The 12,337-nt window shown below is 40.4% G+C and overlaps 2 protein-coding genes across 3 annotated transcripts in view; both read left to right on the forward strand.

The window, feature by feature from the left end:
* Positions 1-780: 780 nt before the first annotated feature.
* pgm2 (phosphoglucomutase 2) lies at positions 781-8,918 on the forward strand. Its single transcript, XM_088303654.1, has 13 exons — positions 781-1,220; positions 2,846-3,013; positions 3,493-3,684; positions 4,074-4,157; positions 4,241-4,434; positions 4,918-5,107; positions 5,186-5,283; positions 5,643-5,823; positions 5,910-6,003; positions 6,624-6,753; positions 7,160-7,355; positions 7,739-7,872; positions 7,951-8,918. Exons 1-13 carry the CDS (start codon positions 1,104-1,106, stop codon positions 8,051-8,053), a joined length of 1,881 nt encoding a protein of 626 aa, XP_088159780.1. The 5' UTR covers positions 781-1,103; the 3' UTR covers positions 8,054-8,918.
* Positions 8,919-9,577: 659 nt separating this feature from the next.
* tbc1d1 (TBC1 (tre-2/USP6, BUB2, cdc16) domain family, member 1) overlaps positions 9,578-12,337 on the forward strand; it is a 33,778-nt gene continuing 31,018 nt past the window's right edge. For both annotated transcript variants that reach the window (XM_088302978.1, XM_088302979.1), the window contains exons 1-2: positions 9,578-9,762; positions 10,381-10,853. In XM_088302978.1, the coding sequence (XP_088159104.1) occupies positions 10,389-10,853 (465 nt within the window). In that variant the 5' untranslated portion in view covers positions 9,578-9,762; positions 10,381-10,388. The remainder of the gene's footprint in view (positions 9,763-10,380; positions 10,854-12,337) is intronic.

The following is a 12,337-nucleotide window of genomic DNA, read 5'->3' on the forward strand; positions in this document are numbered from 1 at the left end:
TGTTTATGTTTAGCCTTACTAAATGGTCTCATTCTTAATGCTTGCATCACAGCAAAGCCTTAAAAACATGATGGGGGAGAAGATGGGCTAGGTTTTCCTTACCCCCCCAAAAAACCAAAGCGTTTTGACTTGCGAGTATTACAGACAAGTCAGCATTACCTTCCTGGATAAACGTTAGATTGAACATTGACCACACAATTCACATGCTCTTTATTTTACAGTGTATGATGTAAATGTCACAATAAAACAACATAGTAAATTGATCTTTGAAAAATCCTACGTTCTAATTTGAATTTGAGTTTTAGTTCGTGCTGTATTCTTTAAAGAATGTATTCAAAAATGTATTGCACTCATGCTTCATCAATCTTCACTTAACTGGCGGGAGTAGCACGCATATTTGAGTACTATTAGGCCAGTAGCATAATGGCCTAAGCAATTGTTAACTGTTGCATTCGCAAAAAAATAAATATAATGGCATTGTGCTTGCTATTTTTTTTTCTTCGTGTAAACTTTTAGTCTTCCTGGTCATGGAAATCCACAAAGCTTGAATTGAACTGTTAGTTGAATTTGTTGCTTTGTCTTGTTTTGAAATGACTGAAGGCTACTAGGTTGACAATATTTGCAATTTAGAAATCGCTCATAAAACCTTTAATGTACAAGGACATGGGCATCAAATCAATGATAATTACAGAGAGCATGTCCCCTATTTAACATGAAGCTACGATCGTTAGTGTAGCACATTTTCCTTATGGCCTCGAAGGCAACATACGAGAAACTCGTGACATTCATTCAATGGTGACATTTCAACGATTACCGCGACTATCCAACGTAAAATTAATGAACGTACGATGAAAAAAGGATCCACGTGAAAATCTCCAAATTATACTATGTTTATTTAAAAATACTACCGGCACATTAGTAGTCAAATGTTCATTTGACGTTTATAACCGATTAAAAAAAAAACGGAAATTCCGATTTTCCCCATACGACGTGAACGCAGCAGGCTCCGCTTGATCAGGCCGCTCGTATGTACGAGTTGTGCTAAAGAGAGGTGGCTCGTCTGGTACGGTTTCACATGGCAATTGCACTTTGAATGACTTTGAATGAGAAGACATCACCCCTCCCTCATCAGCCAAAGCAGCAACATGGAGAGCGGCGTTTCCAAAACCGGGGACGCTAAACTGGACCAGGCTGTCACACAATGGCTGCAATATGACAAGGTAAAATGACAGCTAACCTGTTAGCCTGCTAGCAACCACGGGAATAAATGATTCTCCAACTTTCTTGACGTCTATCTAAAGTCTGCTGTATTCGACACATTATTTTGTCATGAAATATCCACGTAGGAAGAAAGTGGACTTTAAATGACATGAGGAGACCTTTTACTTCCTTTAATGTTAGCTAGTCCTTTAGTGTCATACACCACTGACTTCAGTGTAGTTTACATTTAACTTTAAATTCTAAACTCACGGGGCATATATTTTTTTTGTACTAAACTAAGTACAAGATATATGAGGAATTCTGGTTTTACAAAAACATTTTCAGTAACTGCGTGTAGAATAAATACGTTTCAGCAAGTGGATGTTATGTGTGTATTCTATTTAATTACATTGTAATGTTTGTGTTTAATCATTTTTAACTTGACTATATTAGTTTTAATATTTTCGTAGAAGCCGTACAGATAATGGATGTATGGATAGACTGTGGTTAATGGAGGATTGAAAGTAGCAAAATTAACTAAATACACCATGAAATGTTTAATTACAATTCTAGTTAATTAATTGTTTCATTCGTTCATTAACTATGTAATTAAATCAGATAAATAAATAAATACACTGTTATATAAGTGTCATTTATTAAATGTGGAATTAAATAAATCAATGTCATTGATGAAATTACCAATGATTATTTCTAATATATATATTTTATCATTATTTCTGTATTTAATTATTTTGTGGTCCCGCGTTGCAGTTTTGCATGAGTTAATTTAATCTGTCAAACTCCCCACCATAGTTTGGTGAGCAGGTCCTACCAGCTGATTGGTTGTTCTGCTCATCAAGTCAAGGCAAATCAATTTCAGAGTAATGGATTGATGCCAACTGAGTGTCGAGTGAAAATACTCCGAAACACTGTGTGACGCTATTCACATTTATTCACATTTATTTAATTCCACATTTAAAATAAATGAAACATCTAATTAACGACTCTTTAATTATTTAATTGTGCATTTATTTATATAGTTTATTTAATTCCATACTTAATGAATGAGTGAATGAATGAAACAATTAATTAATTAATGGCAATTTTAATAAAACATTTCATGGTCTATTTAATTATTTCTTTTTGTCACTTTCAGTCCTCCATAGTGGTCAATGTCAGAGTTTTGAGGGGGGTTCTAATGTGTGCCACGGCCATTGTGTGTGGTCGTTTGCATGATCTCTCAGTGCTTACGTGGGCTTTCTCTGCAAGTTGAAAACATTGAAAGTCCTCAGAACCATCCAGGGTGTACCTTGTCTCTCGCCTAAAGTCAGCTGGAGGATAGCAATGTTCACAGGATGGTTCCCTGTTTCTGGTACATGTAACTTGCACGCAAGCATGTGGCTAGCACAAACAGTCATTCATTGCCTCCAATTGACATGAGATGTCACTAATAAGGTCACATTGGAAAATGGACACAGATTCCTCGCCGCTGAACATAATTGAGTCATGTCCCCACTAGAGCTGCAAGCCTGCAACTATCAGTTACTTTTATAATCGAGTATTAAGGTTTTTTTTCAATCACTGTATGAATCAGATAAAAACTTTTTTCCATCCCTTAATCAAATACTTTGATTTCATAATCCAGAATCCAAAGACGCTGTCTGCGGTGGAGAAGCTGCTAAAAGACGGCGCCATAGAGACACTAAAGAAATGTTTCTCATCCAGAATGGAGTTTGGTACGGCAGGTCTGAGGGCAGCCATGGGTCCTGGCATAGCCTGTATGAATGACCTCACTATCATCCAGACTACACAGGTTGGTTAATAGATAAGCGCCGAGCACACACATTGAGGCTATACACTTTGTGTTTTAACCTCTTGTTCTATTTTGTGTGACATTCCAAAGGCACACAGAGAAAACAGTGAAAATGTGATGGTTTTTTTTTTTGTTTTTTTTTTTATCTGTCTCAAGAACAAATTCCTTTAAAGGTTTGTCAATGAAGGCCAGTGTTTTTAACTGTGCCGCTTCTATGAATACAGCGAGGAGGAACTGATAATTAGGAACAACGAAAGTGCTGTCTTTTATTTGAAGACGCCTTACTAAAAGGATCTATTTTACCATGCAAGAAGAATGTTATTTTAAAATGAGCGTTTAAAAGGTGAAAATGTAAAGTGTTCTTTTGTGTTGCCTATAAAAAGCCTTTTCTGTTTATATGGAGGATTGAACTGGATTTTTATTTGAAGTCATACTGCCCACTTGTATTTAGCGGAATTTCTGTTTCTATGACTTGTCAGGGTTTCTGTCACTACCTGGAGGAACGTTTCGGGAACCTCAAAGAGCGAGGAGTGGTGATCGGCTACGATGCCCGAGCCCACCCTGCCAGCGGGGGCAGCAGCAAGCGGTTTGCCCAACTGGCTGCCGCTGTGTTCATCAGCCGAGCCGTTACTGTGCATCTCTTCTCTGACATCACCCCCACACCCTTTGTGGTAACATTTTCTTTCGTTATACCCCTGTCATAACCGCTCAAATGACTTGATGATTTCACCGCCAACATAGTTTACATCAGAGTTGAGCACAGTCACGTTCACTTGTGGTACATGACTCTAGAACAGAAGCAAGCGAGAGCCAAGCACTCTAATCTCGTTGCACTCTTGAGTACAATGACAATAAAGGGATTTCTAATTCTAATTCTAATTCTATTCTCCCAGTTGATGACGCATTCCATTACATAACATAATATTTCTGATCAACTTGGCTTTGCATGCTCATTCTCATTACTGTTAGTTGGCTTTTTAAAGTTATTTGCATCCTTAACGTAATGTTTTGCTCAAATATTTAATCCAATTTGACCCTGGTGTTTTTTTCTTTTTTTCAGCCTTTCACAGTTTCACACCTCGGTCTGTGTGCTGGTATCATGGTAACTGCCTCACACAACCCCAAACAAGACAATGGCTACAAGGTAACACTGCATTTTATACTTTTTAATTTTTTTGGTCATATTTTAAAAATGTTCTCATTTTACACCTGTCTCCTCTCTTTTAGGTATACTGGGACAATGGAGCCCAGATTGTGTCCCCTCACGATAAAGGCATCTCCAAAGCCATTGAGGAGAATCTGGAGCCTTGGTCAGAGTCCTGGAATACCGAGGGGGCCTTGAAGAGCTCCTTGCTCAAAGATCCCTTCAATGACATCCACACGAACTACTTCAAAGCCATTCAGAAACACTGTCTTCACAGGTAGTCACATAAATAACAAACAAGCGGGCTATTATTTTTAATAGTAAAAACAAAAAGTTATCAGCATGAAAATGAATTTCAAAATAAAATGATCTCATACTTATTAATAACTAGTACCATAACGTTACATGTACACGTCATTCATGATGAGGGCCTAAAATGCGGAATTGTTTTGTCTTTACATTTCCGCCTTTAACCCTGCGTACACATTTGTTTACATCAGTCAAGATTTTAAAAGGGATCTGAATTAAGCTTTGTAATGTAACAAAAAAGATGGGTATTTTCTCAAGACACACAAGCAAACACGACTGAATGTCTTGTACCTGTTCACATGTGGACATGGGATGTTTTGCACCTTAAACCTCCATACAAACGTTTGCTAACACCTGTAGAAAATATGTTGTTCCTATATGCAAGGTATTCCATAGTACATTGTTAAAACACTCATTTAAAAGACTGTGTGTGGTTCTTTCTTTTTTCCAGGGAATTAAACAAGACTTCTGAAGTGAAAATCGTACATACGTCAGTGCACGGCGTTGGCCACGTGTTCGTGCAGTCGGCTTTCAAGGCCTTTGACCTTCACCCACCGTACGCTGTGGCGGAACAGAAAGAGCCCGACCCCGAGTTCCCCACTGTCAAGTACCCCAATCCTGAGGAGGGCGAGGGAGTTCTGGTATGCACTGAACACTTACACAACTACGTGGACAACCATGTTGTGTCGGTGCTGTGAGTTTGTCTATGTGCTTTGCAGACCCTCTCCTTTTCTTTGGCTGAGGCGGAGGAGGCCACTGTGGTGTTGGCCAATGACCCGGATGCTGACCGGCTGGCTGTCGCTGAGAGGCAGGAGAGGTGTGATTATGAATATTATCTAATGTGATACAATTAGGATTTTATCTGACTTTTTTTAACATTATATTAAGAGCTGTGTGATTGACTGGCAACCACTTCAAGGTGTTATATGCCTTTTGCCGGAAGTCATCTGGGATAGGTACCGGCCTTCCACGACCCTGAATTGGATAAGTGGTATAGAAAATGAAATGATTTTTATGTAGAAGCAAACATTAACAGCTATGGTTGAAGACGATCAATTCCTGTGAGCTCACGGCATATCCATGGATTTTCTTTTCACAGTTGAAATTAAGTTGGAAGTGTCATGAATGTAGTTTATATATAGATATACCATATATTGTCTTCTTCCTGTTTGCTAGTGGACAGTGGCGAGTGTTCAGTGGTAATGAGCTGGGAGCGTTACTGGGCTGGTGGATGTTCCACTGTTGGAAAGAACAAACTCCTGAGGGTGGTGCTGTGAAAAATGTCTACATGTTGGCCAGCACCGTTTCATCCAAGATTCTGCGTGCCATCGCTCTCAAGGAAGGCTTCCACTTTGAGGTAACAGATCTGCTGCTCCAAAATGCCTTTTTGGCATGGCCTTTAACTTGAAAATACTGATGAAATGATCTCAACTTTCTAAATAGGAAACACTGACAGGGTTCAAATGGATGGGAAACAGAGCCCGTGACCTTTTGGATCGAGGGAAGACTGTTCTGTTTGCCTTTGAGGAGGCCATCGGTAAACACGAGCAGGCACACACGCACGCCATTATTTTAAGAGCATATATTGACAAAGTCGAGAAAACATACTGAATAAGAGTGAAGTTGCTTTACAGATTATTTTACCTGGAAAAACAGTTTTTAGCAACCACATTTTTGAGGGAGGGATAATGTGACGGTAAATTAATAACTTTGGCAATTATCCTATTCGAGTATAATAGGTTGGCTCTCCTGATAAGGTCTTTGTGGCATTCAATTACACTAATTCTAATTACACTTCTGATGTCACAAGATGCTTTTATTTGTGGCCTCACTACTGTCCATGTGATTTAGATTTAGCACAAGTTCCTGTTGAATTTCTGCCAGTCCTTGCCAATCAATGACAGCCATTTGAATTGGGAAGATCTACTTCTTTCCTCGCGGCGACCCTGAATAGTATTAGCAGTATAGGCAATGTATCGATCATCAGTTGTCATTTTACCAACATAATGACTTTCAGCACTTGATCAAACTGAATATGTCTATACCAGCACATTTCTCAACCGTGTGTATTGTGTTGGATGCCAAAGCAGGAAGAGTCATCAAATTGCCTTGCACATTGAAGGGGTGTGTGTGTGTGGGGGTGTGTGTGTGTTGCAGGCTACATGTGCAGTCCCACAGTGATGGACAAAGATGGAGTGAGTGCTGCTGCAATAGCAGGAGAGATGGTTTCCTACCTGGCTGCTAAACAGAAGAGTCTTTCTCAGCAACTTCGAGCTATCTATGAAGAGTAAGACTTAACAGTTACACATTGAATATTGTTCTCTGTCAGAAGAGCTTAACAAGATGTCCATAAAATGAAAATGTATGTAAAAAAAAAAAAAACCCTAAACCATTCAAGACCGTTGGAAGTTGAATTAGAAATGCACATTAACGTCTGGGGAGGATTAAGCAGTTCAAAGTGACAAACAAGCTTAGTTATAAAAAAATCTTTACAATTATGACATTTAATGAATATATAATTGTTTGCAGCTTTATTTCTCTTAGGATGTGTCGTAAAGAAAATGAATCTATCACTGATTTGGCAATACTGGTTGGTCGAATGTCTGCAAGTATTTTTGTTTGAACCCATGTGGCCTGCCTGTTAGTGTCACATTGTCCCAACAACCGACTACAGTGACTCTGCTGTCGTTCAGGTATGGCTACCACCTCAGTAAGAACTCCTACTTCATCTGCCATGACCAGGATGTGATCCGCAGCTTGTTTGAGCGCCTGCGCAACTACGGCAGCGGTGGCAAGGACTCCTACCCGAGCAAATGTGGTCCCTTCTCCATCACTGCTGTCCGTGATCTGACCACCGGCTACGACAGCAACCAGCCCGATAACAAAGCTGTATGTACCAACATTGTTCAATTTTCTTCTGACAAACCACAGGATCTCTCAGCAAGTGTTTGATCCATGCATTAAGCAGCACATTTCCTGGTTCAATTATCATTGTCTTTTTTAAAGACTCCCTTGCTTTTGACCATTTCATGGCACGAGACAAAGAAAACGCCTAACAAATGATCAGCAGTACCTCACCATTGCGAGCATTCAAACTGGGTGTTCTCAGAGAGACGTGGCTTAGTGTCGCATTGTCATCAGCAGGTTGACGTGAAAGACAAACGCCTCCCCACACCCCGCCCCTTTATGCTACATGCAGTTGAGCCTTTTTTTTTTTTATTAAAAATTGTTTCTTCTTCACTGTCTATTCTGTCACATTGTCTGGTCCCCAGATTCTTCCCACCTCCCGTTCCAGTCAGATGATCACATTCACTTTCTCCAATGGGGGCGTGGCCACCATGAGAACCAGCGGCACCGAACCCAAAATCAAATACTACACTGAGCTCTGTGCAGCCCCTGGTAACAGGTACAAAAAGCACAATCCCCTCAAATCAATGTCAGAGAAATGTGCTCAGTCTGACATAATGGCATAATCTCTTGCCAGTGATTTGGAGCACCTGAAGAAGGAACTGGACCAGCTGGTTGATGCCATTGTTGAAAACTTCTTTGAGCCACAGAAGAACAAACTGCAACCAAAGCCAGAATAGAACTGATGTGTTAAAACTCAGTGTTATGTCTGTCTTAAAGGGGTGCTCAAACTCCTACCAGAATGTTCCTTTACTTCTCGCTAATATTTGAAAACGGTGCTCAAAGAGGGCGTTGCCTGGTGGACCATTGGGCATGCAAGTGGGGGGGAAGGGCTGGGCGTGGTCTGGCTGTGATTGACAGCTGCAGTGACAAACTACGACCTAAATGATTTCTATATTACGACAAGCTATGCTTTAAAAAAAAACTAACCAAATGCTATGTTAATATATCACGAACCTAAAAGTTCATATAACGATGTTTGCAAACACTACAATTCCAACTCCAACTCGTAAACGGAGGGAGTGTATGAGACTTAACCGCTTGTAGTCAGTTGTCTGGTAGTCCAATCAGAGTACAGCCAAATTTACATGCAGTGCAGTGTTTAACCTGACGATGGCTCCACACAGACGTTTTTTGCTCCAAATTCAAGTTTTCAACAAACGGCACTAAAATGTTAAAAATAATGAATACAGCATGAAGACAGCATTAGTACACACTTGTTTATACACTTTGTAAAAATGTTCAAGTTGTGGTTGCCCCCCTTTAATTACAAATGGGTATCACACAAACCAGAGCAGCAACTACTAACACTGAACAACATTCCTTATGGCTTAAATAGCACCTAAAACAATATTATTAAAATATATTTAAGGAGGTTATTTTTTAACAGACTTTATTTTCTTAATTTAGATGGCTTTGCGTAGTAGTCGGTTTTCCTCCTATCTTCATGCACAAGGTACATTTTGAGCTGTTAAAATGTGAAGTTGATGGAACTCCTGTTTTCTGTGAGTAATGTGGTAATAAATTTTATTCCATTGATCCTAATTTATTTGTTCTTTCTTTTACACTTATATCGTCTTGGTAATGGTGTTGACGGTATCCAATAGACTGCATGATAATTATTTCACAAACCGGTAGTTCACCTTTCTTTTTCAAAAGACATGCAAATACATCGTCATTAGAACCGTGAGTTCCAACCATTGTTCCATGAAAGGTCATCACAAGTCCAGCGAGTAATTATCCAATTTCACCGAATTGGTCGGCCCATAAAATGAATTTCTGACTAAAAATAATATGTATAATGTATAGTCATTGGCCTAACAATTGAGTGCTCACACAATGGTTGGCATAAGATTTTATCCACTTGCTGTCATTCATACAACGGAATAATAATTTTCTTTTCAACTTAACAGGTCCAGATCTCTCATTAAGTAAAATCCTGAGTAAAAAAAAAAAAGCTTGTAAAATTTTTAGGAGTGACTCGTAATGTATCAGAGTGAGCCAGCTTTGGCCATTTACATACAAGTATGCAATTCTAAAAACAAAGCTTCCCCTTTCATCCAAAGCCTTAAACAATATCACCCACAAATCCTCATATATAATAATTGTGCTGTATCCACTTGACTTGAGGATCCGTGGGCGTGCCCTGCGAACTGTGCATGCAGGCTCCACGCACTCGTCATGTGTCCCGGCTTTCTGGTTCGTGGAGGCAGAAAGGAACCTCTCTTCTAAATTTAACCCCAACTAATCACCACTTCACAACACCAATCCCGCTTTCTCGCTCTCTCCGACTGGTTCGTTTGTGTGGTTGTGTTCGCGCCGTTTCCGAATTCCGTGGGATCTCTCGGACTGGACGTGAGGTTCTTGGTTCCGCGTCAAAACTAAACAAGTAAGGAGATCAGGGAAAGAGACTCACAGATTTCCTGATGGTTTGATTAGATATTGTTATTAACGTGTTATACGCAAGGTGGCATTTTGTTGTGCTGTTGTAATGCGGCGTAAGAATTTAGCGTCTACTTCAGCAGTATCATGATGCTGTTCAGTATGAGTTCATACACAGAGTGGTGTTTTTTCCGAGTCAGATTTTGACAGAAGTGTTGATAGTCCGCCGTATTTTGTCAATGTTGAGGGGGAGATCGATCTGTTTCCATCTGTGTCCAAATATGATCCCGGTGGTATTCTTGTCATGTCATGTCATGTGTGTGCGTGTGTGTGTGTGTGTCCTTGACACAGTGCAAGTGCAAACAACACCAGGTGGTCATTTCAGCTCACCCTCTGAATGACCACCCATTAACCTCCTTCCCTTTCATATACTGTCACAAGCGGACAGATTTTTCTGGGTGACCTGCAAGTAAGCAGAGTCCCCGTCCTCCACCAAATTGCAGCCTCTGCTATTTGAAAATTCCCTTCTGTTACATTCCGATGTCGATTTGAATTTGATTAATTGTTCAGTCCAAATCTAAATGCGCTCCTTTAAAATGCAATTTTCCCTAATTGTGTTTTTCAGGAAAAGCCATGGAGGGACTTTATTTTGAAGTGAAGCCCACAAGAAATATGTCCCGTGATGTTTGTTTATCTACAAAGATTGGTCCATCAATTTCATCTGAGACGACTTGCGCCAATATGATGGAGGAGGCAGTTGAGGAAGTGCAGTACCAGTTAACGTTAATCGGCTCTCTCCCGGTCCACCGCATGACCACCATGGCGATGCTGCCCTGGGTGGTGGCAGACATTAGCAGGACACAGGAACCCGGTCCGACAGTGTCGCTCTGCGTGTCGCCGTCGTGGGTGCGGTGTGTTTGCGTGCGGAGCGATGGGCTGCTCTGGGACCCCCTGACACACTCTGTGCTGTTTGAGTGCCAACCCCACCAGGTGACCAAGCTCATTCACAACAGCCAGCAGCCCAGCAGCTTTGGGTGCCTGCTCCGAGATGCCCCACACTGTGCCTGCTACGTGTTCAAGTGCCAGGATAGCACCAAGGTAAATGTGTGTGTAGTGAACACACTTCTCTTCATGGTTTGCTATTCATAAAATCACAGACTCTTGTTTATTCATATTTGCTGTAAAGCTCATCTCATGTATTTGTGGGGGGCCAAGTTGCTGGCAATGCTGTTTCTCAAATGAACTAACGACAGAAGTCTTGTTACTTGCTTGACAATTTCTATTTAGGAGTTCAGAACATTCAGGAAGAGATTCATCCATTTCATTCAAAGAGAAACACACCTCAGAACCATGAGGTACACGTTAAAAACTCATCCACTGTCCTGCCTTATACCTTTACATTACATACATTCAAATAATATTAAAAAAATTAAAATTTCAAATGCGAAAATACGAGAAGTGCTCGTAGTTCAGTTTATGAGCACTACTGTAGAGTATTATGTATGACAATGATACGTAACAGGGAGGCAGCAGCCAGCACGAACATGACCTGTGTGGTGCACTGTAAATACATGTAAGTGTGTATACATAAACAGTGTCGCTGGAATCGAAAAGGTTTTTCCTTTCTTTGGAATGCTTCATCTCTGCTTTAGCCTAACTCAAAACACCAGCAAAATATATGTGAAATAAAACAACCGAGATCTGATTAAAACGTAGGTATTCAACTTTGATTAAAAATATGACATTTATTATTTTGGAATTGGAGTACTCCCATTGTATGCGGTGTGCCGCCATGTGGTGTTCCACAGGTGCCTGTTCTCAGTGCCCCTACTTTTAATAGATAAAAAATATATTTCTTTCCTGTTGCATGGGATTTCTCAAGGTACTGCGGTTTCCTCCCACATTCCAAAAACATGTTTCTGACATTAACTGAAGACTCTAAATACGATTGACCGTACTCAACACGAGTGGCCTAAGCCTGCTATACGAGCTTAATACAGACTGCATATTGTTTTGATATTTGTCTTGGGTTTGTGTGTCTTTCACTGTGCAGTGATTATTATGTTTAATACAAAGTCTGAACAGTTTGTACCAAGCAGGATGTACAACTTTGTTACTATGGAGACTATTTCCTGTGGCCCTGCGGCTTTTGTGATGTTTGTTGTGGAGTTTGGTGGTGTGTGTGGGTGTGTGGAGGGAGAAGTGGAGAAGGCTGACCACCTGTCGCTCAACTCCTTCACGCTGACATTGGTTTTGGTCACACACACACAGAAGCACATGCACTAGCACGCGCAGAGGTTTATCCGGACGCACCTGTTAGGCTTTGAACTCTTACCTAAAATTTAAGCAGCAGCAAGTAACAATGTCACATTAAAGAGAAAATCCACACACACTCAGACCTGTAAACACATTTTACAGGAAATAATGAACCAAAAGAAAGCTCTAATCATGTGACCCCCCCCAAACGGCCTTTTCAACGTGACGTCACATGTACGTCCAGGTGAAAGAAGTACCACTTGTCAACAAAGCCCAGATAAATTGCTTGACTTGTAATTTTAGCCATTTTCTCTTCCGCTAATTAA

The sequence above is a fragment of the Idiotropiscis lumnitzeri genome, chromosome 8, assembly GCF_059441095.1.
Source record: "Idiotropiscis lumnitzeri isolate Australia: NSW breed Sydney's pygmy pipehorse chromosome 8, RoL_Ilum_1.0, whole genome shotgun sequence".
Classification (NCBI taxonomy): domain Eukaryota; kingdom Metazoa; phylum Chordata; class Actinopteri; order Syngnathiformes; family Syngnathidae; genus Idiotropiscis; species Idiotropiscis lumnitzeri.

Excerpts from the sequence above, each read along its gene's own strand:
- pgm2 (XM_088303654.1), top strand. The coding sequence starts at position 1,104 with ATGAGAAGACATCACCCCTCCCTCATCAGCCAAAGCAGCAACATGGAG. Across the intron at positions 1,221-2,845 it reads AATGGCTGCAATATGACAAG|AATCCAAAGACGCTGTCTGC; the intron begins GTAAAATGACAG and ends TTCATAATCCAG. Across the intron at positions 3,685-4,073 it reads TCACCCCCACACCCTTTGTG|CCTTTCACAGTTTCACACCT; the intron begins GTAACATTTTCT and ends TCTTTTTTTCAG.